General features: G+C 51.3%; 3 protein-coding genes and 1 long non-coding RNA gene across 12 annotated transcripts; 2 read left to right on the forward strand and 2 right to left on the reverse strand.

Annotated features, from left to right (window-relative positions):
- Window positions 1-209: 209 nt before the first annotated feature.
- On the forward strand, window positions 210-4,198 carry GIP (gastric inhibitory polypeptide; the record flags this gene model as incomplete). Its single annotated transcript, XM_082331809.1, has 4 exons — window positions 210-283; window positions 1,357-1,503; window positions 1,844-1,975; window positions 4,085-4,198. The coding sequence occupies 4 exons, from the start codon at window positions 210-212 to the stop codon at window positions 4,179-4,181; spliced, it is 450 nt and encodes a 149-aa protein (XP_082187935.1). The 3' UTR covers window positions 4,182-4,198.
- Window positions 4,199-4,309: 111 nt separating this feature from the next.
- Window positions 4,310-5,614, reverse strand: LOC309599914. The gene is made up of 4 exons (XR_014230372.1): window positions 5,404-5,614; window positions 5,108-5,191; window positions 4,515-4,687; window positions 4,310-4,394 (listed from the first exon to the last, which is right to left on the reverse strand). It is a non-coding gene; the product is annotated as an uncharacterized lncRNA (long non-coding RNA).
- Window positions 5,615-6,050: 436 nt separating this feature from the next.
- Window positions 6,051-10,353, forward strand: SNF8 (SNF8 subunit of ESCRT-II). The gene is made up of 8 exons (XM_082331808.1): window positions 6,051-6,156; window positions 6,724-6,774; window positions 7,339-7,477; window positions 7,806-7,910; window positions 8,641-8,713; window positions 9,365-9,506; window positions 9,673-9,747; window positions 10,198-10,353. The coding sequence occupies exons 1-8, from the start codon at window positions 6,103-6,105 to the stop codon at window positions 10,333-10,335; spliced, it is 777 nt and encodes a 258-aa protein (XP_082187934.1). The 5' UTR covers window positions 6,051-6,102; the 3' UTR covers window positions 10,336-10,353.
- Window positions 10,310-22,791, reverse strand: UBE2Z (ubiquitin conjugating enzyme E2 Z). Of its 9 annotated transcripts, none has more exons than XR_014230364.1 (9): window positions 22,412-22,791; window positions 20,525-20,597; window positions 18,532-18,719; window positions 16,477-16,588; window positions 15,755-15,867; window positions 15,129-15,219; window positions 12,407-13,282; window positions 10,526-10,737; window positions 10,310-10,392 (listed from the first exon to the last, which is right to left on the reverse strand). XR_014230364.1 is itself a non-coding variant. In XM_082331806.1 (7 exons), the coding sequence occupies exons 1-7, from the start codon at window positions 22,738-22,740 to the stop codon at window positions 13,112-13,114; spliced, it is 1,077 nt and encodes a 358-aa protein (XP_082187932.1). In that variant the 5' UTR covers window positions 22,741-22,791; the 3' UTR covers window positions 10,762-13,111. The 9 variants fall into 9 exon arrangements, 1 of the variants encoding a protein (XP_082187932.1); XR_014230365.1 differs by having other exon boundaries at window positions 10,312-10,392; window positions 10,484-10,737; XR_014230366.1 differs by lacking the exon at window positions 10,310-10,392 and having other exon boundaries at window positions 10,397-10,737; window positions 12,407-12,565; window positions 12,902-13,282.
- Between the last annotated feature and the right edge of the window lie 916 nt (window positions 22,792-23,707).

Below are 23,707 nucleotides of genomic sequence, written 5' to 3' on the forward strand. Positions count from 1 at the left end.
AACTGGGACCGGCAGAAGAGGGCTTTGTAGGACGGAGAAGGCTGCTCGAAGCACAAGGACTGAAGAAACACGTTTACAAGCACAGGCACGTGCCCAGCCACCGCACGTCCCTCTGGGTTCGCTGTCCTGTCACTTCTGTGTCCCGTGTGTTACAGGGGCCGGACATCTGGATTGCCCTCTGCTTTCAAACGGAGAAACCAGCCAAGAAAATGATGTCTTTCAAAGTTCTCTCTCTGCTCCTCGCTTCTCTGGGCTTTGTTTTGATGGAAGAAAACGTCTCGGGGTAAGTGTTTTGGAAAGTTCACAGTGTATTTTGAGCCTTTTCCAGCTCCGCACTGGAGGCAACTGGACTTTTTCCATTGGCATCTTGGTAAGTAGGTGAGAACATGAGTCCTGAGGTAGAGCTCAGATAATAGAGACAGCCAAGCGTACAGAGATGAGCAAATGATAAGAGAGGTATCAAACTAAAGCCCTGAGCCTTTGAGCCAGAGCCAGGAACTCCCAAGTTTTCCCCCAAAAATTCATGGCTCTGGGTTAGGAGGAACAAGCTGGAAGTGAACCAGGAGGAGCAGGTTGGCCGAGAACGAGAAACAAGATGTAATCATCTCCCATGCATGAGGCTAGGGGGCATCCAGTGTTCGGAAGCTTATGAACATATGACTAGTTACATAAAGCAGGTATTTCATAGAGACTTTCCCTCTCTTTCCCTGACTCCTGCTACAAAATTTCCAACTGCCACCTGAGAATATCCAAAAGAATCCTTATTAGTGCAGTAGGAGCTGCTGAAATCCCAGATAATAGTACTAAAAAAGGATCAGCCTTGAAATCCTTTGCTAACTTAGGTAGCCACCGACTATGCCTACGCTGTCAGATCAGCACTGGTCTCAAGGTCAGCCCTTGCCTCCTGCCACCCACCCCTGAGCCTCTCGAGGACGCAGGAGAAGGTTTCCTCGGCCCTAGGTGTGCAGCTCACTGGAGGAGGGAGCCTGAGCGCACTCGGTGCCTGAGCTCGGAGCCGAAGTCCATGTGAATCGGGCTATGGCAGGGAAACCCACGCTGATTCCAGACTATCGGCAAATGTCCTGACCTCATCTCCTCCCGAGTTCTCAAATCCCAGCTGCAATTGTGTTAGCAGCCAGCAAAATGGATGAGGAGCACGCTAGCCCCTTCTCTGGCCACCTCCTCGTGTTACAAGGCAGGAATAGTCGCCTGGACCAAGAGAGATTAAAAGTGATGGCAAAACCTTGCTGACTGTAGGGACCGCGCGGGCCACCACGTGTAACCCGAGCAAAACTCTGCGCAGCGCGTGCTCCCGGTCCGCGCAGGGCTCACTCTGTCGCTGTGCTCTTACCCCAGCGTAAGCATAAGGGCTCCCAGTGCCAGACCAGTGCAAAGACGCTACTCCGAGGCCACCCTGGCAAGCGATTACAGCCGCACGATGGATAACATGCTGAAGAAGAACTTTGTGGAATGGTTGCTAGCCAGACGGGAGAAGAAAAGCGAGTAAGTGTGTAGACTTTCAATGCTCCTACGATCCAAACTTACAGCTGTCGTCAGCCAGCTGACGGCTACAGAAGAATGTAGAGCCGAGGATATTTTTCTTGGACTGCAGCAGTGATTCTCTAGGGAGCGGGTTTTCTTTTTTTCTCTTATTTTTCTAAGTCCTAGAAACCTTTCTGGTCTGTCGGCACACAGCACAACTATCCCTCTCCCTGTCCAAGTCCGCCTTCTTCTCTGGCTGCTGGTAGATGGAGTGGGAGGGAGCTGGGTTTTGTGGAAAAGCAGCATTTTGGCACCCTCTTGTGGCACCTCGGGCTGATATCGTCCCGTTTCGCCTTGCCAGCAACATCATCGAGCCCTACAAGAGGGAAGCTGAGCCCCAAGTATCGGCTGCGAATGGCCAAAGATTGGACCTGGACAGCCAGGAAGCCAAAGACTTCTTCGCCTGGCTTCTCAAGGCCAAGAGAAATCAGAGGTGAGACCGGAGAATAGAAAGCGTGGTCGCAGGAAGGGATGAGGTCCCCAAGTGTTTAACTTCCGAAGGAATGTTTTGGGGCAGGCATCGATGGTAACGGTGTCACGGAAAAACGAGAGGATTTGGATGTCAAAAGGAAATTTCATATTTTGCAATTCTGCCTCACGAGTGAGGAAAGGAACAAAGACAAAAAAAGCCTCTCTAATTTTGAAATTTCTCACAAAATACAAGTTTCAAAAATATAGACGAGTGGGGTCTTTTTTGATTTTGCCAATGTCAGCGCAACCTCATCAAAACCCAGCGCTTTGATAAGGTCAAAGCACAGGCTTTTGACAGGGCTGAAGCGCATCCGCTCCTCAAACAGCCCAACATCTCCGAAACAGAGAAGTCAAAACGAAGTCCTTTGACCTAATCAAAACAAAGCCCTCTCAAAAGAAAACTCTCCCGTGAAAATCGAGATGAAATGGATACATTTCTGCAAAACATTTTGATTTGATCAAATCAACCCACGGGGGGGGAACCCACTCGTTCACACTCTCAGCATGCTGACCAGTTCATTTTTTTTTTAAAAAGAAACAAAACAGTTCTTTCCCCGTATCACTGCTACAAGCTCTTAATACGAAAAGCCCGTCACCTAAACGTGAAAGCATGCAGGAGAGATGCTTGCCTGACCCAGGAGGAATTTCCCAGTTTGTTTCTGATCTGTGCCCTTTACTGGGGACACACAGATGATTTTTTTTTAAGATATAATCATCTTAAAATCATCACGATCGCGGTAATGATGGCGATAGGAGCTCGCTCGGAACAGGTACCTCTGGGCAAGGTAAGAGAGTCCATATGGAGCTCTCTGGTGCTGCAGCTCGTGCCTTCGTTTCCCGAGCCATCTGGCTGCGAGCACGCTTGTGCATCTCAGCGCTGCGCGGCTTTGTGCTGTGTCAGCATATCCACAGCCTGTCAATAGCCTGTTTCACCTCCCCCAATCTCAGCTTATGTCACAAATGTTCAAAAAGCAAATTAGACAAATGAGTCCAAAGAAAAAAAATCTGTTCTCAGGCACTTTCTATATTTAAGAAGAAAGAAAAAAAAAAACCAAACAACAAATGAGGGATACATTTCCTTTCTTTAACATGAAGGGGATTTTTGCAAAACCTAACAGGTTGCTGCTGCTTCATCCTAAAATGGTGGCAAGAAGGAAAAAAAGGCACTTACCGCACACAGCCCACGCCCTTCAGGCACCATCCTAGTGTCTTCTGGCAAAAAAAGGCATTTCTAACTACAGGGAGTCATGGGACAGTCGCCCAGAACAAGAATCTGGGGGCATTTGTTGTCTTTTACAGCCTCTGCGTGAAAACTGCTTTAGGAACCAGGGTGCGGGGGATGACCTGGGGTGGGGGAAAGGAGCACAGTTCTGGTTCACAGAGGTGTCTCAGGCCAAGCACTCAGAAAATCAGCCACTGAGGATTGCTAGTCATACGGAAAATACAAAATCAAAGAAACGAGGGCTTTGAGGGATCTCAGGAGGTCATTTAGTCTGACCTCTGCTCCAAGGCAGGATCAACGCGCCCTAAACTGTTCCTGACAGATGTTTGTCTAACCTGTTCTGGGGGGAGGGAAACCTTTGATGCTAGAGATTAATCAGCTTGACTAGCTTCATTTAAAAAAAATTGTTTTCTAGTGTCGCCCTTAATCTCCTTAATTGCAAATAAAAAATGCGACTTGCAGGGGAAAGTCCTCCTTGGAAACAAAGACTTCCCTTTGTGAGTTTGGAGCGTAGATGCTGCTTCACCCACGCTCTGCCTTTGTTTTGATGCCTGCTGGGTCTAAGAGGAGGTGGGGTGCAAGGGGGTCACTGGACCGTTCCTTCTCGTCCCCCAAGCCTGCCAGACGTGTTCACATGCCACGATCAAGGCACTGTTGTGTGCAAAGAACTCACCATGTCAAAAAGAGGTTAAAGCTTTTTGTGGGTTTATCTGAGTCAAGGATATTTAGAAGACAAGCGAAATAAAATATCGCTGTGAACCTGAGGGGACTGGGATACGAGGCTGTTACACACTGCATCTGCTTTGTTCTCTCTCCTCTGTCTTTACGGCAATGGCACATTTCTTGCAGTTTTACTTCTCTGGAAGGTTCAGAAGGTTTGAAGGATGTTTTGAACCAGGAGTTTCTGACATGGCTGATGTCAACTGATCTCTGCAGACCAACGTGAGTGGCTGTTCTGCCTATTCCTGTTGTTACAAGCATCCCTACAGATCCCTTCCCAGCCCTTGTCCCCAGAGGTGCTTGCTGCAGTGCTCAATCCATGAATTTAGGATTTCTTGAGATAACCACCGAGCGCTTACATGGCACAGCTCAGCTGGATTTGACTGGAGAGTTAAGAGCTCTGGCCAGGGTTTGGTTCTGCAGAAGTATCTTCAGACCACTGATACAACAAAGATAAAGGGAAAGACAAATTTCAAAAAATTACTGTCTAGAGAAGGGAGGTTAGTAAATCCTTTTCCTCTTTTTAATGAGAAAAGGAGGTGTTCATCAGACCGCTTACAGGAAATACTTTTTCTGTGCATTGTACGCTGCTATGAAAGGCATTCAGAGAGAAACACAAGACACCGGGATGCAAAAGGTGCAGGGGAGGGCTCCGAGGAGGCTCAAGGGAATGGCAAGCCCATCCTATGCTTAGCTGAGGAAAACGAAGGCTGAGAGAGACAAAGTCGCCATCTATAAAAAAACAGAGCGAGAAAAGAGCTGTTTATGCTAATGGCAAACGTTGGCACAAGAAGAAAAAGGGATGAACTGGCCATGAATAAACGTAGGTTGGAAATAAGAGGCAGCTCTGTGCTACAGACAATTCCGCGCAGCTTGGTCAGACAATGTGAACTGAGGGGCCGGCCAGCAGGCCAGAGAAAACAAATAACTGTTAAGCTCGTGCAGCAGCCTTTCCTGCGGAGAAACGCTTATTTGCATCTCTCCCCTCTAACCGGTTGCTGATTTTTCTCAAAACTTTATTAGATGCTAACTTTGATACATGTCTTGCTATCAAAATGGATTTGTAAGGTATCAGAGGGGGCTGGAGGTTACCAAAGGCAATAACTTATGGCTCGTTATAGGAACCGAATGAAAATGGGTGAAGCGCAGTACCACAGGAATTTGTTTTTCTCTCCCACTTCTGCTTTGTTAGGACTGTGTAACTCCAGGACCTTCCCGAGGAGCTCCCTCTTCATCCTATCAAGACACAAGAGAAGGAGGAAGACGTCTTATACTCACTCTGTTCTGTGCATATTGTCTGTTTTGCTAATGCAAGCAATAAAGAGTTTAGTCTGAAGCTGAAATAAGATTCAGATAAGACTTGATTTGGGGATAGACTATAAAATATTACTAAATTGCTAAAAAAAAAAGTGCCTTTCCAAAGAAGGCTCACACGAGTCACGACACACCTTGGGTCAGCGAACCGGCCTGCAGCTGACGGAACCGTAACACGGAGGGATCCCGACCGCAGGTTTTCAGGAGTTTAGGACCGGCCACTGGGCAATGACTTAAAAAAACGACGTTGGCATCGGCCGTGGGTGGTGAAGCTCAGCTCGGGCTGCAGAGAAGCAAACCCCGGCCGAGGGCTGGCCCCGCTGGGACCCTGCCGGGAGCCACCCTGCCCCTCCACAGGCGCCCTGAGGCCTTGTCCTCCCTCCTGACCCCCCAAACCAGGGCTCCCCTGCACCCCGGGGGGGGACCCCCTCCCACAGAGGGGACCCAACCCCACCAACAGGGACTTAGCTCCATCTGGGGGGTCACCCTTTCCCACAGCGGGGCTCCCCCCCGCCCTGGGGGGGAATGAAACCCCCTCCAGTGCGAGCCACCCCCCGCAGAGGGGACCCAGCCCCCCCAAACAGGGCCTGTCCCCCGCCGCGGGGGGACCCCACCCCAGCAGGGCCTCACCCCCCCATCCACACCCACAGGGCCCCCCCGCCCGGTCTGAGGCCCTCGGGGGGTGGCCGTGGCGGGGCCCCGACACCCGGGGGCGGGATGGGGGGGGGGCAGCCGTGGGGGACCGGGAGCGGGACCCCACCCCCTGCCCTGCGTCACGCCGCCCGTCGCGGCGTGATGACGTCAGGCGGAGCGCGGCGGGCAGCGCGGCCGGGATGCACCGGCGCGGGGTGGGCGCGGGCGCCATCGCCAAGAAGAAGCTGGCGGAGGTGAGGGGACCCCGCTGGGGAGGGGGCGGGCGACCGGGACCCTCCGGGCCCGTGGGTGTCAGGGGTGCCAGGCCCCGGGGGGTGCCAGGCCCGGGGGAGGGGGACCGGGACCCTCCGGGCCCGTGGGTGTCAGGGGTGCCAGGCCCCGGGGGGTGCCAGGCCCGGGGGAGGGGGACCGGGACCCTCCGGGCCCGTGGGTGGCAGGGGTGCCAGGCCCCGGGGGGTGCCAGGCCCGGGGGAGGGGGACCGGGACCCTCCGGGCCCGTGGGTGTCAGGGGTGCCAGGCCCCGGGGGGTGCCAGGCCCCACCGGTCTCGGGTGGGGAGCTGCCAGGCTCCACCGGTACCGTGTCAGGGGGTCCGGGCCCATCCCCGGCCTCACGCCTGCCGTCGCAGCCCTGCTCCAAGCCCAGGGTGCCCCGAGCGTCCCGGCAGCCTCCCCGCTTGCCCAGGGCACCTGGTGTCCTCCTGGTTCATCCGTCTTTAAGGAGCGTCTCCCTCATCCCGTTTCGGTTTCTGGTTCATCTGTCCTTCAGCACTGTCTCCATCATCCCGCTTTCCTCCTGCAGGCGAAGTACAAGGAGCGAGGGACGGTCCTGGCCGAAGACCAGCTGGCCCAGGTGGGAGACCCCCCCCCGCCCTGGCAGCGGGAATAACCGTGGTGGGGAGCCCAGCCGCAAACCTGGGCTTCATTTCCTCCTCTGCTTCAGTGCGCAGAGCATTATCCACGAGCAGCGTGGATAACGATGGCACCCATTCGGCTGCCTTTCCATCCGAGAGCTGCGATGTTTGCTACAGGTCTCACTCTGCCTCCCTTCTCGAGACCTCAGCAACATCTCGTTTCTGTAGAACTGTTTCTGCCCCATGTGCATCACAGAATAACTGCTGCCCCCCCCTTCTGAGCCTCTCTTGGTTCAGAACAGCCCTTTGCCTTATCCCCACTGATATTGGTTTGTATTCAGTGTTAAAAGTGTACATGTGGAGAATTCTGATGCCATCGAGCGATTTTTATCTTGTTTCCTTCTTCTAAGACCACTGCGGCCATCTGCACTGGGTAGGCAGCACAACAGAGACCCGAGTGTTTCTTGAGGACTCTGCTCACTTAGTGCCTGGCAGGGGCTGTGTTTACAGAAAAACTGCATTAAGTGTTAAGACATAAACGCTTCCCTGCAATTCTCTTTCAGATGTCTAAGCAGCTGGACATGTTTAAGACCAACTTAGAAGAGTTTGCCAGCAAACACAAGCAAGAGATCCGTAAAAACCCCGAGTTCCGGGTCCAGTTCCAGGATATGTGTGCCACAATCGGAGTGGATCCTTTGGCATGTGAGGAACAGGCGCCGGGGTTCATGACTAAGGATTCATCTCGCTGTTCTCATACTGTAAACAGCTCACAGTGAAGCTGACATTTCTGTGAGGAAAGCTGAGGCTGTTTTGATTCTTGGGGTTTGTGAATTAGTGTCATGTACCTTTGGGTGTTCTTTACTTAAAGGGTGGGGGAAAACGGGTGGAGGTAACCAAAACGGAGACTCTTCATTGACAGATCTGAGAGTCCTCACAGCGAGGCTTGCGAGCAGCCTGCTTCGCACCCGTCGTTGTTAAGGAAGGATGTTTTTGCCAATGGTCCGATCGTTTTCCCTTTCTCACTTCACAGCTGGTAAAGGATTCTGGTCAGAGATGCTGGGAGTTGGAGACTTTTACTATGAACTGGGCGTGCAGATCGTTGAAGTTTGCCTGGCTCTGAAACACAGGAATGGAGGTGAGGATCCCACCGTGTCTGGGTTCTAGGAGGTACAGCAAATAGGGGGATACCTTTTCCCGGTGGAAAGAGTTGCATGGCTCAGCGTAGTGTTCCTTACTAGATTTCACAAATCACTGAGATGGCAGTTTTGTCTTCATTGTCCCCAAAAAGCCTTGTTTTGTTTCTACAACATGTTACAGCTACGCCACTGGTAATCACCCACCTTCATTGATTTCTACAGCAATCAACCAACTCTGCCCTGTTGAGTTAACAGAACTGTAACTCACAGTATCGTGGGGAAGGAGCAGGGATCGAGGACAATCTTGAAGGAGTAGGAAACTGATAAGTTAGTGCTTTGAGCCTGGCAGTGAGGTTGTCTCTGAAGGATCACAGCAATATCCAGAAGAGTTGGAATACCAGTGATAAGGGCCTAATGAAAAGATAGATGTTCTTTTCTCCAAAAGGGCAATCTGAGACCAGGAATGGGCTACAGCAAAGTCAGTTGAAACTCGAGTCCGATACATTTGTGGGAGGACGGCGACGGCTGACTGCTGCACGTTAGTTCTGGGAAGAGAAGGGATTCGATGCTTATCTCACCCAAGGCTTGATACTGGGAACAATGAACAGCCGCTTGTAAAAGGGGAGGCAGGGGTGAGCCAGTGGCAAATGCACAAAGGACCCCTGACTGCTCTTGCTGGTTTTCTTGCTATGCAGTAATGCTTTCCTGTCTCCTTTTGTTGACTCCTAGGTCTGATAACACTGGAAGAACTTCATCAGCAAGTGCTGAAGGGAAGGGGGAAGTTTGCTCAGGATGTCAGCCAGTGAGTGTCTGTATGCTACAGGAAAGGGGAATCGGGTGGCACTCGGGGAAGAAAAGGGGGTGACTGATCTCAGCAGCACTTGAAGGTCCTGCTGTTCATTGGACTCCAAATTTGACCTCTAGTAATGGAACCACTTACACGTGATCCACAATTAATGACTTGATTTCAGAAAGCAGCAGTGTGCTTTCTCTGGGAGCCCGAAGGCATAAAGGACCGTTGCCTTGAGCTGGAGACAATTAGTCCCCTGCAATTCCAGCTCTCTTACTGCCACAGCCTGCTGAAGCTGCTGTGGTCCCCTGGGCTGTAAGGAAGGGACTGATACGTGTCACTGCAGAAGCAGGTTTTAGGACACAGCCACCATGATTGCTAATCAGGGCTGAATCTTAAAGTTTAGCACTTGCAGCTCCGCTGCTACAAGTGTGTCTCTAATGCGAGTCTGCGCTTCTGAAGGGGGGCACAGATATGCACACCAATTCTAAATTGCTTTATAAAATATTTTTCAGCTGTTGATTACCTGAAACTGCAGCAAGCTCCAAGGAGCTATTATTGCTCGTAGCTTCTGCATGTCAAGTCTTCCTCATTTACAGACCGTAGTGTGCAGTCTGAGAGAGGCTCTCGCTTTAAAGCCTTGCCTTGACCTCTGCTTCTCAGGGATGATCTCCTTCGTGCAATCAAGAAACTGAAGGTCTTGGGCAGCGGCTTTGGGATTATCCCTGTTGGTGGAACGTATCTGATCCAGTCTGTACCAGCTGAACTGAACATGGATCACACTGTCGTCTTGCAGCTGGCAGAGGTATTGAGCCAGGAGATTTTAAAATACAACCACCCTGAAAGAACCTTATTGCTTCCACGACAAGGAACTGTGATTAGAGCAGGCCTGTAGGCAAAACTGTCCACACTCTTGTAAACTATGGACTCAGGTTGATGATAAGCACACAGTATTTTTCCTCTCATTTCAGAAAAAGGGCTATGTAACAGTCAGTGAGATCAGGTCCAGTCTGAAGTGGGAGACGGAACGTGCAAAGCAAGTGCTGGTACGTATGAAGGTCTCTTGTGCACAGTGGAGTTCCGTGACAGTGCAGAGTGACCGCTCCCGCAGCCCTGCGACAGGCGCTTTGCCAGGGATGCGTTATCACGGCATGCGCGGGGGATCCCAAGCCAGCTGGTAGACCAAAGGCAGAGTACACGCTGCGTAAACGTAGATTGAGGAAAGCAGAGTCTCAGAAGCTGCAGATATTCCTGTGGCTTCACTAATCTCCAGTAAAACTTGAATCTTGTTAGCTCAGGTCCTACATAAACACGCATGGTGGGCACGGCTGGATGTCTGAACTTATTTCTCCCTGTCAAGTTGAGTGAAAATTATTGTAGCCCAAGTTCTACACCCTCCCTTACCCTAGAATAAGTGCGGGGTCAGGCCTCTGGTGTGAATGGCTTCTCCGCCATTTAGTTAAGTTGCACTCACGGTTTCTGCTCTGTTTGTATAGGAACACTTGCTGAAGGAAGGAATGGCCTGGCTGGACACGCAGGCAGCCGGAGAACCTCAGTACTGGCTGCCTGCTCTCTTTACAGAGCTGTACTCTCAGGAAATCACTCCAGAGGAAGCCAAGGAGGCAATACCTTGACTGCTACGTGTTCTGTGCCTGTATATAATTCTTCTTGTGAGGTTATTTGCATATCACCTGAAACACAGGGACAGTGGACTTGAAATAAAAGTTTTGTAAAAAGCATCTAGCTTGAGAAGTTTAATAGGACTAATTCATACTTGCTTACCTCTGAATTTTCTCCTCTGTTGCGGGTGGAAGTGCCACTTACCATTACAGACAACTAATTAGCTTGTCACAGCAAGAGGAAAATTATCTAAGCTGCTATTGCAACTGCAGTCTCGGAGGATGCAAACGTGACTTTGGCTAAAGAATCTTGGAGCCAGCAGTGACACTGAGAAACTGTTCTGTAGTCCTGTCTGCTCTGTGAATGAGTCGTTGTTCCACTAAGGAGTACCACAGTCTAGGTTCTGCCAAAACAAACTTTATTGCACAAAAAAAAAAAAATCTTATGTACAATAGTATATAAACAAGGTATCTTAGAGTGACTCTTGTGCATATATTTTCAACTCAGTTAGGTCTAAAAATCTGTTGCTAAAACATCTCTGCCTAGAGCAGTCATTTGAGGATTGTCACTTTGAAATGGAAACATTCAGAAATGGTAGGACAGACAACATTAGAGCTATAAAACTAATACTTCTCTTTTACAGCCACATGCTAGTTATGTGAATAGTGTCCACAATAAGGCATTTTCTTGTTTCATTGTATCGGTGGATGGTAACGCCACATGCATCACAAACAGATTTCAGAACCAGCTCTGCCTTGGGAAGGCAGCAGAGTCACAGCTCTACCCACAATGCTACTGAATGGTGAAAAACAACGTGACATTTACAACGGGATTAAAGAGGCGGTAAAGGAGCACGCGGCTCATGACTTCTCGGGAGACCCCTCTGCCCCCCCGAGACCTCATTTCAAGGTGAACACCGCTTTATTTACTCTCGTCTGGTGTACGTGTTGAGCGAGTCCTATGTAAGTTCAGCTTTCCCTCAAGGGAAGACCGGGTGTAAGCCTAAATCAAGCCAATGACAGACCCAGGGGAGTTTGCTTGCCAAAGGGAAAAAGGGTTCCCAAGTTGTTAAATGGCACCTTAACAATTCAGAAATGTTTCCACCTTTCAGCTTTTCAGAGCTGCTTAAGCGGCAGCGTGCAGGCTTCCGAGTTCTGCGAGAGTTGATATAAATCACAGAGACTGAAAATAATTCAGTGACGCATGGGGCATTGCCTGTCTGTACAGCGCACGGCAGGGGTCTTTTGGCCCCTCTATGCTGCGCTTTTTTTAGAACAAAGATGACTGCGTTGGAAGTTCTCCCACCACCACCAGGAGTCTGAAACAGGGCCGAGCTGGTGGGAAGGTGGTCAGGGAAACTGGGAGAGGGCCCAGGACAATGTGCAACTTTGTGCTTAGCTTTCTATCAAAGCTCCCGTAAAAAATAATAAAAAAAAAAAAAGTAGATTAAGCTCTTTATCAACAAAACATGATACTGCTCCAATCAATCATCACCAGGCTCATTTACCTGGAGAAACTGGCTATTTCACCTCCACCCAAGCTACAGTGAATACATTTTTGATGTAATGGCACTCGCCGCCAGCAGACACCTCTCCAAGAGGCCGGCCTTCGCTCACAGTAAAAAGCTGCTGTTAAAAACGTCCAAAGCACTGAAGCGTTAAACTTTACGACACTCGGCTAGCTTGCGCTCGGCCAAGTTTGGCAAAGGAATTTGTCAGTAACGAGGCGTACACCTCTGAAGAACTCCACCCAGAAACAGTGGCTTCCTTAGCTAGAATTGCCCCTTATTCTAGCGTTTCACTCTGATGGATCAAGGTAGCAGCGGGGAGTGAGGTGGCAGGAGGAAGAAGGGAGGAAAATAAAATATTACACTGAGTAGAGAGGTGGAAAGCAAAGAGTACTTCAGTTAAGGAAACAAAACAGCTCCGTTCAGAGCAGCCAGAATAAAATATTTCTAGAATGCTAAATTCAAATCAACACCTTAAAAAAATAATACACAAACTAGACCTATTTTTAAGTGCTCCCCCCATCTCTGACCAATGATTTTCTCACCCTCCCTTCCCCAAAACGCCAGGATGAACACACCTGCACTCGATTTACGGATTCTTGCAGTTTCCACTTTTCATCCGCCCCTTTGCGCCTGAAGTCTCGGTGGACGAAGTCACCCAGGGCTTGAGTAAAGCTTTCAGAAAGGAGCCCAGATTCCACCACTGCTCTTTATCTTTGGTCTGACTAGAACAGTGTCTAGAAGAAAGACATCAGGTAGATGGGCTCCACAGAGCAGAGAGGCTCCATCTCTCCCAACCCGCGCAAAAAGGTTTCGCCTGGGCGCACGGTGCGTGGGCCCTGTCATACCCTGGACTCAGCAAAGCGCTCCCACAGCTACAGCTCCACGTTCAGCATGGCCCCAGGGAAGGGCTCACTGTCTAGGAACAGAAAAGCTGTAAAGAGGATTCGCAGTCTAGATCTCATTCTTTAATCAAATGGAGAAAAAGAAAAAAAAAAAAAAACCAACCAGTGTAGGTGTTTCCAAAAAATAACCTGATGTCACATGCTCCAGCTTTCTAGCATAGTAAGTACCTTTTAAGAGTAGCCTGTCACAAGCTTGGCTTTGTCTAGCATGAAGTCTTCTCGTTCAGCGTTATCCACCAGAGCAGTAAAAGGAGACAGAAGATATCCCGCAGTTTGCTCTGCTCTGGCATTGGTTTGGTTGTCGAGTCTGTCAGGGGTACTCTAGAGTGTGAAGACAGAACATCCCCACGGCTTGGCCTCTCCACTGTTAACGCAGCTCTAAGCTTTAGAGCAACCTTGAGTGTCTGTCTCTGTCTCGGAGGAGCTGCTCTCAGAGTCTATTTCTGTATTCTCCTGCTGGTGTTTCTCTTGCACCTTCTGCCGAATTCCTTGCAAACGCACTAATAGGGACTGATAGTCAAAGTGGCCTCGTTTTTCACCAAAAGGATCCTGGAAGAAAACCATAGATAAGCCTATTAATATAGACCATTATCCTTCTGGCAAGAGGCAGAAGGAAAAAAGCTGCATAGTAATTGGGCAACAAATGGTCAAAGACTTCAGGGTAAAATCCCACCTTATGACAGAGAGGCCCCTAAACTTTCCGCTCTCGTGGCAGAGGTTGAGGACTGAAGAGGATTCCTGTTTGGAGCCTCTTTTGGGAAACCTTACAAACCCAAGCAAACTTCAGAAACAGATGAAAGGGCAGGCAGACCTGGGTTGGATTGCTACTAGCAGCTTTGAGGAAGTAAGCTATTTCAAAGATTTGGTCTCAGGCCCACTCCAAGGAGGCAGGGAAAACATTACAAATGAAAGCCCCTAAAATCCAAAGGCCAAAGACTTGACCACATTTTATATTAGTGCTACAGACCCTGTCCAAATGAAAGCATCACTATTCTCATTTTAAATCAAGCTGAGATGTAGCCAAGTCAGAGGCAGAAAGTCTTTGGGGATTATTTAACATTTGCTGCTTTTATCCCCGTCCCAGGTTGAAGACACATTGCCAGGGCTATATAAGGTGGTGGTGGAGTTTAGGCTGTCCTATCCAACGGGAATCTTTGGTACAAGCCAGCATGTGGCCCCAGGGTTAACAAGACAGCACATCTGGCAAGCACTCAACTGATACTGAGCCTGGAGTGACTTCATTTTAAATACAGGGTAATGAAGACAACAATGCCATCTCTCCAGCACGCTGCGTTCGTGCTTCCTGCACTACGATTTACAACTGAGCAGACAACAGACCACAGCAGTCACTGCCTCTGGGAACGGAACACAACACAGTCCCAGGCCACAGTCCATAAACCCATGGAGAAAGCAACTGAGCCCTGGCTCCTTGAAGAAGAAATGAGAGCGGGCCACACCTGACAACCCTCTAATGTCACCAAACTTCACTACGCAGCCTTCAGTTCAGTACTCTCTGCAGACACAGACCTTCCTCGTGGGAATTTCTCACTCCAAACACCAACTCTCCTGCTTTGGGAGTGCTTTCAACTCATGAATTACACAGCCAGTGAAGGCACTGACAGGAAAAAAGGGCTCAGAGACACAAGATCATTAAATCAGCCACCTCCATCTTTTCTTAGCAGTGGAATTTCTCAATGAGTCAGACAAGAGGTGGCTGATGAGGGAGGAAGACACATCTGTTCATATGCAAATAGCTTGGCAATCTATTCTTTAAAGTCTGCTTTCCTGCAGAGACAAGCTCCTGTATTCAACCTGTCTAGATGTGTCTGCCGGATTGTCACTCTTCGCCCACCCCTTCCACCTCCAGTAACTTTTGACTCAGTCAGCCACTTTCAATTTCATCTGATCGAACAAGGAGCAGCAGAGAAAAGTTCCTATTTGCTGTACGAGCAAAGGAACCTCAGAAAAAGAGAAACTCTGCCAGTGACCCAACAGGAAAATACTGCAATGGAGTTCAGTTGCCACCAGCATTGAATAACCTGCATGTGCCCTCCCTGCTTAACACCAAATCCACATGAAAGCAAACTGTACCGGTTCCACTGCTGAAAGAAGTACCTGCTTGCCTGGCGAGTGGCTCAGGTCCAGCACTCTGAGAAGTCTCACAGCCTTGAACACCCTGCGTGCATACTCTGAACTCGAGGAAGGCAGCATTTTATCCACAGGAACGTCTCAGGTCTCAGTTTCATGGTTGATTCAAAGTTGGAATACACATTTCATAGAAAAGATCCAGATCCACGCCACATACCTCTAGGTGCTGCACATTGTAGTTTGTCACTAACCACACACCCTTATCTAAGGCAGTGTGTTATCATCAAGAAAATTGTCTGCCACCCACCTGCATTGTCTGTCCTTGGAGATAAAGTCTCTCTTTACACACCCCTTCATAGAAGTCGTAGTATTCCATGAAGGATTTCTCCATTACGCCCCTGCGCACAACCAGAGAGCAAACAGTCAACACAAAATGACAGTGTTACAACAGTCACGTCACCCAGGGTCACCCCATCCCACTGAACTCCAGTTCACGTAATCAGTGCAGACAGCCACACTGGGTGTCCCAGACAACTAACAGGGTACAGCGAGGCAGGGCACGGAGCGAAACGAACTGCAGCATCACTGCAGCTGAAGAGATTGCGCACATGTTTTCACAACAGCTGTGTTCCCCTCCCTCTGAGATTTTTTTTCCCCCCATAAGACAAGGCACGTTTATACTCCGACACAAGTCGGAGGATGCAGCCATTGTGCGCATAACACAGCCTCTGTCCATGCACAGCTTCTGGGCTCCAGGCAGATGCAGCCATCCACTCCAGGGGAAACAAAACGACTCTTCACTGGACCAGGAAGAGTTAAAGACTTGCTCTTCCCTGGAGCAGCTCTCAGGGTTTCAGGAAGGGCAGCCAGCGAAGTTTATTCTGCTTCCCCACACCCGCTTTCTTATGCGCCCTCTGTGACTCCTTTCCATACCGTAATGGCTCAGGACAGGGACACTTTCCTTCCAGCATGTCGCACACTGCTACCCGGATGGTCTCATGCCGAATGCACTCGTTATAGTTCTTGCTGTCCCCGGGGTGCCTCTCCTGGAAATAGAATTTGGGCCAGTGAGTCCACGCAACTGCAATGGCTCCTCGTCTCTCCCTCCTGGGCCTGATGAATTTCACTGGTGCTCGAACCCACTACAGCTTTGTCTGTTCTGTGTATGCTGAGCTAATTTATACTACAAGTGAAAAGCTGGCAAGATTTTACATGTCTCCAGAGCCTCGGACTCACACAGCTGTGGAGACAGGTCATCTGATAAAGTTAGCACAGAAACCTGCCTCTCTCCGAGATGCTGGAGACCATGAAAACCTGAGCAGTTTGGCTCCTGCATGACAACATGTCCCAAGGAAGCCATTTCAGGAGTCGCGTAGCAGAGAAATGCAGAGCCATCCCATCTCCTCGACGACTTCTCGAATGCCTCTTGTTCTTCCGTTACCTTACACATACGTGAGCTAAGCAGCCTCCGGTTCAGAGCTGGCTTGCAACTCCTTCTCAAGCTCTGACTAGAGGCAGAGCAGGCTGGAAAAGAGCCAAGCGACATAACCTACTTTTGTCCCCGTTTCCAGAATGGGATTTGCAACCAGGAGCAAGGTGTGGAGGGAAGAGTCAAATAACTGCAGAAGCAGAGATGATCCACCTCAAACTCTCACCTGCTCAAAGCCGGGTTCGTTGTGATAAGGGTTCTCAGTCATCAGAGATTGGATGGAGATGAGGACTGAAGAGATACTCTGTGCTGGGCTCCAGGCAGGCCCGGTCCAGGTACTGAGGCATTAAAACAGAAAAGCATCAATTAACAACACGGGACCGGCCCAGCGAGCGCCATCCCTCCAACTACCAAAGATCAGAAAGCTTGGGAAACCACATCTGTACCTTGCAGAAATGAGACAGGAAAAGAAACAGCTGCTACAGATATAGAAAGCACTGGGCACTGAGAAAGTTTTCAGGGTCAAAGTAGTTTATTCTCTCAACCAAATGAGTACTTCAGCTCGAGCAAGACACGAGAGGCTGGTAAACTTCACTCCACTGCTAACACACCCAGGGCATCACACGTGAGTTGAGGAAAAGTAACACTTCCAAGCATTTTACAGGGCACTTGAAAGCTATGGCTATCATCTCGCACAGCAACCTGGAGCAACACAAGCTACCAGGACTACCGTAAGTGAAAAACAACAACTCTTAAGAACTGAAATCTGATTTTCAAGACTCAAACAAGACCATCACTTGTGCAGTCTGTAATGCAGACACTCGGCACAAGGACGGCCATCAAAAGCATTAACCGATGCTCTGCTATAGGAATAAGGTGCTCGTTTCATACACACAAGGTAGCAAAAACCTCTTCATAGAGCAGCATAAGCAGAAAAAGCTGTTCTGCTGCTTGCCTTTAATATCCTAGTTCCAGATACAGACCTGTCTCCCTGTGAGCTGAACAAGGATGTGCTGACCCACATATGCTCCTCCTAAATCCTTTCATTTGCAGCTCCCTCTGCGCTTCCCATTTCTGCTAAGGCCGAGGCTCTTTGTTCGCTCTTCAATAATTTAGCTTCCATGCCGGGGCTACAATTGCACGAGCAACAAGGCAGCTTGGGTGGGAGCTGCTGAGCATTCAGACCCCGGAGATATGGACATGCCCTACACATCTCAGCGCTTTGCAGGTGTTGGCATCCAGCTCCCTGGATCAGGAAGACTCCTATGCTGAGGAAGGTGATTCCCAGCACAATGCACCTCTCTACCAGCCCTGAGGCCAGTATCTACCAGCTGCTGGGTATCAGCTACTTGGACCAACCTTGGCGTAAGCGGCACATGCACAGCACTGCGGAAACCATCCCAGCAAAGGCGGTCTTATAACCACGTCAGCTCAGACTCCTGTTGGTTGAACGAATCCCTACAGCAATTCAAGCCGTCACTGCCCCTTCCTCACCTGGCTGCCGTTACTACCTCTCTGCAGCAAGAGGAACTACGTACAAACACCCCAGCTGCACCAGCCCAGAGTCTCAGCAAAACCTTTTCTTTACCGGCAGCTGAAACTGTCACAGCTGGAGCTGGGAATATCACACCAGGGCCAGGGTTCCTCTGGCGGAGCCGTGAGAGCCATTCAATCAGCCCGGACTTTCACGTGTTTAAAAATCAAGCAGGTGAATAACAAGCATTTGCAGCAGCGGAGCCTGTTTGAACAGGCAGTATGGGAGCAGTGCTTGTAAATCATTACACCCACCGCTCAGCCCCACATACTACGTGTAGGTGGAAGCCCAGAGCAGTCAAATGGCTCTCAAGGAAGTTCTCAGTGGCTTTTAATTTTATTTATTTATTTTTAAACCCACACAGAGAGAGGAAATTAAAACCACAAAAACCTACATTCAAACATTAAGGATCAGGCTGCAAAGCACAAAAGCAGAAGAAAGGCAGTGCTTGGGCCGAGGCTTTGCAAGGGGAAGCAGGAGAAAAGCAGCAGCGTCCACTGAACTTCATGCTTCCCCTTCTCCGTTCTCAGGTGCTTTTAAAGACAAGTTAGACTCTCATTTCAGTAGAGGAATTTGTGCTGCTTTACAACTCTGATTCTGTACACGACTTCACAGAAGCATAAAGGTGCATCCAAGCATGTCTGGGGCAAGATCAGGGCACAACGCGCCGAGAAGGATGCGCGAGGCAGAATACAGCCTGCAGCCGCCTCCTGATTTCCCATCAAAACAGCCAAAGTCTCCTCTTACCCTAGAATACTCAGGCAGACTTTCCCATTGCGGTAGAAGTTGGGGTTAAACCTCACTGTGTTATTTCCCGTTGTCATCAGTTTGACCCTTGGTGGGTGGATGGGATAATCTGGAGGACAGCGAAACAGGAACAAGAAGAAACCCCCTTCATAAGGCGTGTCAAATGGGCCTGTGATCAATGCATGAATCTGGAAAACAAAAGCCCGTCTTGCGCACCACTTCAAAATTGTGCAGCACCGTCAAATCCTCAACAAAGCCAACCGAAGGCAAGAAATCTCCACCCAGGCAGCAGCACGGAGGCAGTGTCTTCCACAAGCACACGCCATGTGCAGGCCATACTTAACCCCCCCTCCCTCCCTCGTTAGCCAGAGCCACTGCTGCGCACTTCTCTCCCCTCTGCCACACTCAATGTGCAAAGCAGGTTTCCAACGCGAGGTTTGGCCAGAGTCCACAACAGCTGCCTCCCATACATCTCTATACAGTCCAAACCAGACTGAATCACGGTTCAGCTGGTAAGCTCTGCTTAAAGAAAAAAAAAAAAATTTTGAATATGAAAAAAAAAATCTAATTTTAGAAAGAAAAAAATTCAGAATTTCTGCCAAAACTAGAGCATTCCTCAATTTTATGGTCTCGTGCTGATTTGGTCTTATTAAAACCAATCACTCAATTTCCTCTGCCAGGATCCAAAATTAAGACCCTATTCTCTCCATGCTAATTACCCTCAAAGATCCCAATTGTATACCAGGAAATCTACTCCCCTTGGGCTATTAAGGAAGCTGACTCCCCAAGTGATCCAAGCAGCCTCCTTTAACGATCCTCTTACCTCCCCAGGATTTCAGTTAAAAGCCCCAAGGCTGGTGTTCTACAAACCTGCATTTCCGTTGAAGGGCATTTTGGCACTCTGAGCTACCAAGGCTGAGGGAAGCCAGAGCTGCGGCTAAATGCCCCAGGTGGGAGCTGGTTGTGCAGAGACGCTCCCTTTGCGCTGCCTCCAAAAACCCAGGGGCCCTAAGTCAGGCAGGCGCTTACATGGGGGGAATTTAGGGGATCTGGGGGATGCCACGTCTGTCAGGGGGGTGGGAGAAGTGTGCAGCAGAGGAAAAACCAAAGCAACCTCACACACACGCACACACAACGCTCAGAAACCAGCACAGCCAGACCAGGCAGCACTGGCTGGAGAAAGGGCAGCGCCAGCCAAGAAACACCCTGGATCAAGAGCACCGTTTGAGCGACCTCTGCCTCCCAGCTCCTTGCATTCTCTCTGACATAATCAGAAATTCCCAGTCCTGGAAAACCCTGAGAGCCAGGAGAGGAAGAACCGGGGCAGGAGAGGCCGTAGCCATGCCCATGTCCCTAGAGAGCAGGCCTGCTGGCGGCAACGCGGTGGGAGCGGCTGCGTGGGTCAGACCTGCAGGCGACCCTGGTACCTGCGAGAACCCTGCGTGCAGCACCACAGCAGGACAGGGCCCGGGTGCAGGGACACATCTCTCTACCAGCTCACAACAATTAAACGCCTCCAAGTTCCACAGGCGGAATAGAGATACTCCAGCACTGCTTGTGGCTAATGGATGTTTCTCATTTCCAGCCTCTCTGAGAAGGCCCCCATGGCCAACAGCTTTCCATGGAGCTCTCTCTTCTGTGAGCTGCTCTATTGATTGTTTTCAAGCATCGGTAGGATGAAATGAGCTGGATCAGCACCCCACTGGTTCACAGGGCCGCTAAAGCAGAGCTGGCTTTATCTGTGGAAGCTCCTCAGATCCCTGTGATGGTTTCTCTCCAAAGAGCCAGTTTCCTTGAGAGCCTCCTCCCATTTTAAACGCAGCCCATCTCAATGTCACCAAGAAAACTGGAGCCTTGTCATGCTCTTGCAAGACTCACCCTGACTTCTCCCAGACATTAAGGAAACACTCCACTTGGGCAAACCCTTAAAGCAGCCACCGACAGCAACATACCGAGAAACGGAAAGTTGAACCAGCTCCAAATCTTCTCTTACCTTGGTCATGTCGTGGGGATCAGGCACAACAAACATTCCCGGGGGTGGTTCCTTGTAAATGGACATGATATCCCTGAACAAAGGAAACAGGAATTAGTCAAGATGTCCCTTGGCGTTCATCAGCCCTCGAGGCACGGAACGTTCTAGGTGACAAATCTGTGCACAGATGCAAAGGGACAGACTTTTAAGATGGAAACTTGCAATTTGTAAAAGAGTTAGACATTTTTCTTTTGTCTCTGACTGTTTTCTGGCTGAGCTCTTTCAACCTATCCCCAAAAACAGCTGAGGCATTTCAAGAGCACAAGCAGCATTCAATGAATCAACACGCGAGGCATCAGACCAAGCGCACCTTGATTACCTGCTGCCTCGTATTTTACCATAGATCGGCTCCAGTGCATAAAACTTCAACCATAAACTTCCCCTAAGGTAGTCGTTTAAAAGTTCTCTTAGGTGAATTTTGTTGTTTAAAGGATGATTTTCCCGCCCCATGTTTTCCTTCTCCACACTCAGACTATTTACAGGATCCCTTTCGTATCCCCAGTCATTTGTTTTCCCCAAACATGCCGTGACTCAACCGCCTTTGAGAACATTCCTGCTCTGACAAATTTGGGTTTAATCAGGTTCAAGAGTAGTTCGAACGCACACACACAGAGGACTTCATCACAATGGCCTTGCTTCCTTAGGAATCGGGACTAAATGAACTGAAAAGTAACAAATCGCCTACAGCTGCGTGCAGTTTACAGATAAACCGAATGGCACCCATTACCTTTCATCGCCAAAAAACCTCCCTCCCATAATCGGAGCTGTGCCGAGCTCCAGGACAAGCTCCCGCTCAACCTTCCCATTTGGGAAGCAAGCAGAGTTCAGAGAGGTTTCAGGGCGAGAACAAGTGCGAGAGCAACACGAGAGCCTCGCCTTCCCGCCTACCGTTACAAAGTCAGTGCTTTTGGCGTTTGGATTGGAAAGTGCCCAAATATCTGGTGCCATCTTTGGAAGGCATTATACAAGCTCTAGAACAAGGATGAGCAAGAGCCTGGCAGGCAGCGATACTTGCTCCGAAGGAAGAGGAAGAACTTGTTGAAACGGTGCCAGCATGTCTAACAATACAAGACCATATTGCTCATTATATCAAAGGTTATCGGCGCATCAGGTTTAACCAGACGATCTTTTAAAGAGTCAAAGCAGCCGAACGGGTGGGCACCAGCAGGAAGGAAGATCACTACAGGCAGGTTTAGGATAAACATCTTAACTCGACCGTGGATGGGGACCAAGAAGCCTGCTCCCCTCCCCGTTTAACAGCATCTCCGAGGAGCTGCTGGTGATCCCGAGGGCAGGATGAGAGCCACGCACCCAGGGGCTCTGCTGCCAACGGCCCCAGCAACAGCAGACGGAGAACGAGAGCCCGGATGGCGGTGCGGGGGTCCACGGCTCCAGGGCAGGCGAGGGGCGAGGCCCATCCTCGCCCGAGCACCTGGGCGAGGGGAGCCCCGGGGCACGGCGGGGAGCGGGGCCTGGCCCCGGGGCACAGGGAGGGAGAAGGGCCTGGCCCCAGGCCCCAACCCAGCTCTCCGGGACGGCGGGTGAGGGGATGGCGAGGCCCAGGGGACAGTCACCGCCTCAAGGGTACCGGGGACGAGCCAACCGTCCCCGCCGCGGTACGAGCCTCGGCTCCGTGCTCGCTTTCCGCCGGGGCAGCCCCCCCCCAGACCGGACAGGGCGGCGGGGGGTCCCCGGCCCGCGGCTGGCCAGGCCCGGGGGAGCCCCGCCAGGCCGGCAGAGGCGAGGACCGGAGCCACCCCCCGCCCCGGGTCGCTACGGGAGCCGGCAGCGCCGCGCAGGCAGCGGGCCCGGAGGCTCCGCCGCTCCCGGGCAGGGCGGCTCTCTCACCGTTTGATCCGCAGGAGGCAGGCCGGGCTGGGCCGCTCGCTGTCCCAGTCGCCGCTGACCGTAGGGTCCCAGAAGGCGGAGTGCGTGAGGAGCGCGGCCCCCGCGGCCGCCGCCGCCGCCGCGATGGGGGCCCCGCCGCTCCCGGGGGCGACGCCGGCGCCGGGCGTCGCAGCGCCGAAGCCCGCCGCCGCCCACAGCTCGGCGGGGATGAAGACGCCGGGGCTCCCCGCGCCGCCGCCCGGGCCGGCCGAGGCTCCGCCGCCGCCCGCCGCCGCCGCAGCCAGCACCGCGGCCGGGGCCGCCTCCTCGGCGGCCGGACTCTCCGCCATTCCGCGCCCGGCCTCGGGGAACGCCGCTTCCGGGACTCCGCACCAGCGAGTCCGCCGGCCAGAGCGGCCCCCGCCCCTCGCCTCCACCACCGATCGCCGGCCAGAGCGGCGCCTCCCCCGCTCCCCCCTCCCACTACCGGCGCAAACTCCCCCCAGCCACCATAGAGTCTCCCCCCCCCCCCCCGCCCCCGCCGCCAGAGCGCCCCTTTCACAGAGAGGCCTCATCGTAGGCTAGAGTGTAACGCTGGGCGCGGCGCGCCCCCTGCTGCGGCGGGGGTCTCCGGGGCTGGAAGCAGCAGAAATGACCAATTTGGGGCTTTTTGGGTGGAAAAAGTTGTTTTGGGAAGCGGCTGCTGCAGCCGTGCCCGTGCGAGGGGGGAAGGCGTTCCTGCGGCTCGCAGGAAACCAGCAGCGCTGCTTCTGGCCTACGAGGAGCACCTCACCCCTACGCCGCCCGCCAGAGCCGCCTCTGCTACCTACAGCGACCGCGAGCGACCGTCGTAGTTCCAAGGTTACTGTTCTTTACCAGGGATACAACAGAAGTTATTTATGCACAGTTTCACACGTGTAAGGGTGAATAAACGTAACTGGCTTGGCCGCAGGTAACTGCTGCTTTCCTGAGGCGGTAGGTGTTGAGCGCCTGACACCGATGGCCACCGCCCGCTGTCCGGGGACACTCCCAGAGCACCGCATCGCTGCTGCAGGGTTACACGTTTGCTCCCAGGAGCCAGCCTGGCTGCAGGCGTAGGATTTTTCCTCTCTAGTTCAGCCAGCGAGACTCCCTTGAGCTCTTTTTGGTTTCAGAGCCACGTTTCTCCAAGAAATCTCAGGGCCAGTTTAAGAGTCAAATTCTTCTCAGCACCCCTTGACGTCACCAGGTGTAAGCAGCTATTGCAAACGAATCATAGAATCATTAAGGTTGGAAAGGATCCTTAAGATCATCGAGTCCAACTGTTAACCTAACTGC

Source organism: Platalea leucorodia (assembly GCF_965183815.1).
Source record: "Platalea leucorodia genome assembly, chromosome: 22".
Lineage (NCBI taxonomy): Eukaryota > Metazoa > Chordata > Aves > Pelecaniformes > Threskiornithidae > Platalea > Platalea leucorodia.

Coding starts and splice junctions, on each gene's coding strand:
- SNF8 (XM_082331808.1), top strand. CDS start 6,103: ATGCACCGGCGCGGGGTGGGCGCGGGCGCCATCGCCAAGAAGAAGCTG. Junction 6,157..6,723: donor CCAAGAAGAAGCTGGCGGAG/GTGAGGGGACCC, acceptor TTCCTCCTGCAG/GCGAAGTACAAGGAGCGAGG. Junction 7,478..7,805: donor CGGAGTGGATCCTTTGGCAT/GTGAGGAACAGG, acceptor CTCACTTCACAG/CTGGTAAAGGATTCTGGTCA.
- UBE2Z (XM_082331806.1), bottom strand. CDS start 22,740: ATGGCGGAGAGTCCGGCCGCCGAGGAGGCGGCCCCGGCCGCGGTGCTG. Junction 16,589..18,531: donor GTCTGCCTGAGTATTCTAGG/GTAAGAGGAGAC, acceptor TTAATGCCTCAG/TACCTGGACCGGGCCTGCCT. Junction 15,868..16,476: donor ACGAACCCGGCTTTGAGCAG/GTGAGAGTTTGA, acceptor TTCTATTTCCAG/GAGAGGCACCCCGGGGACAG.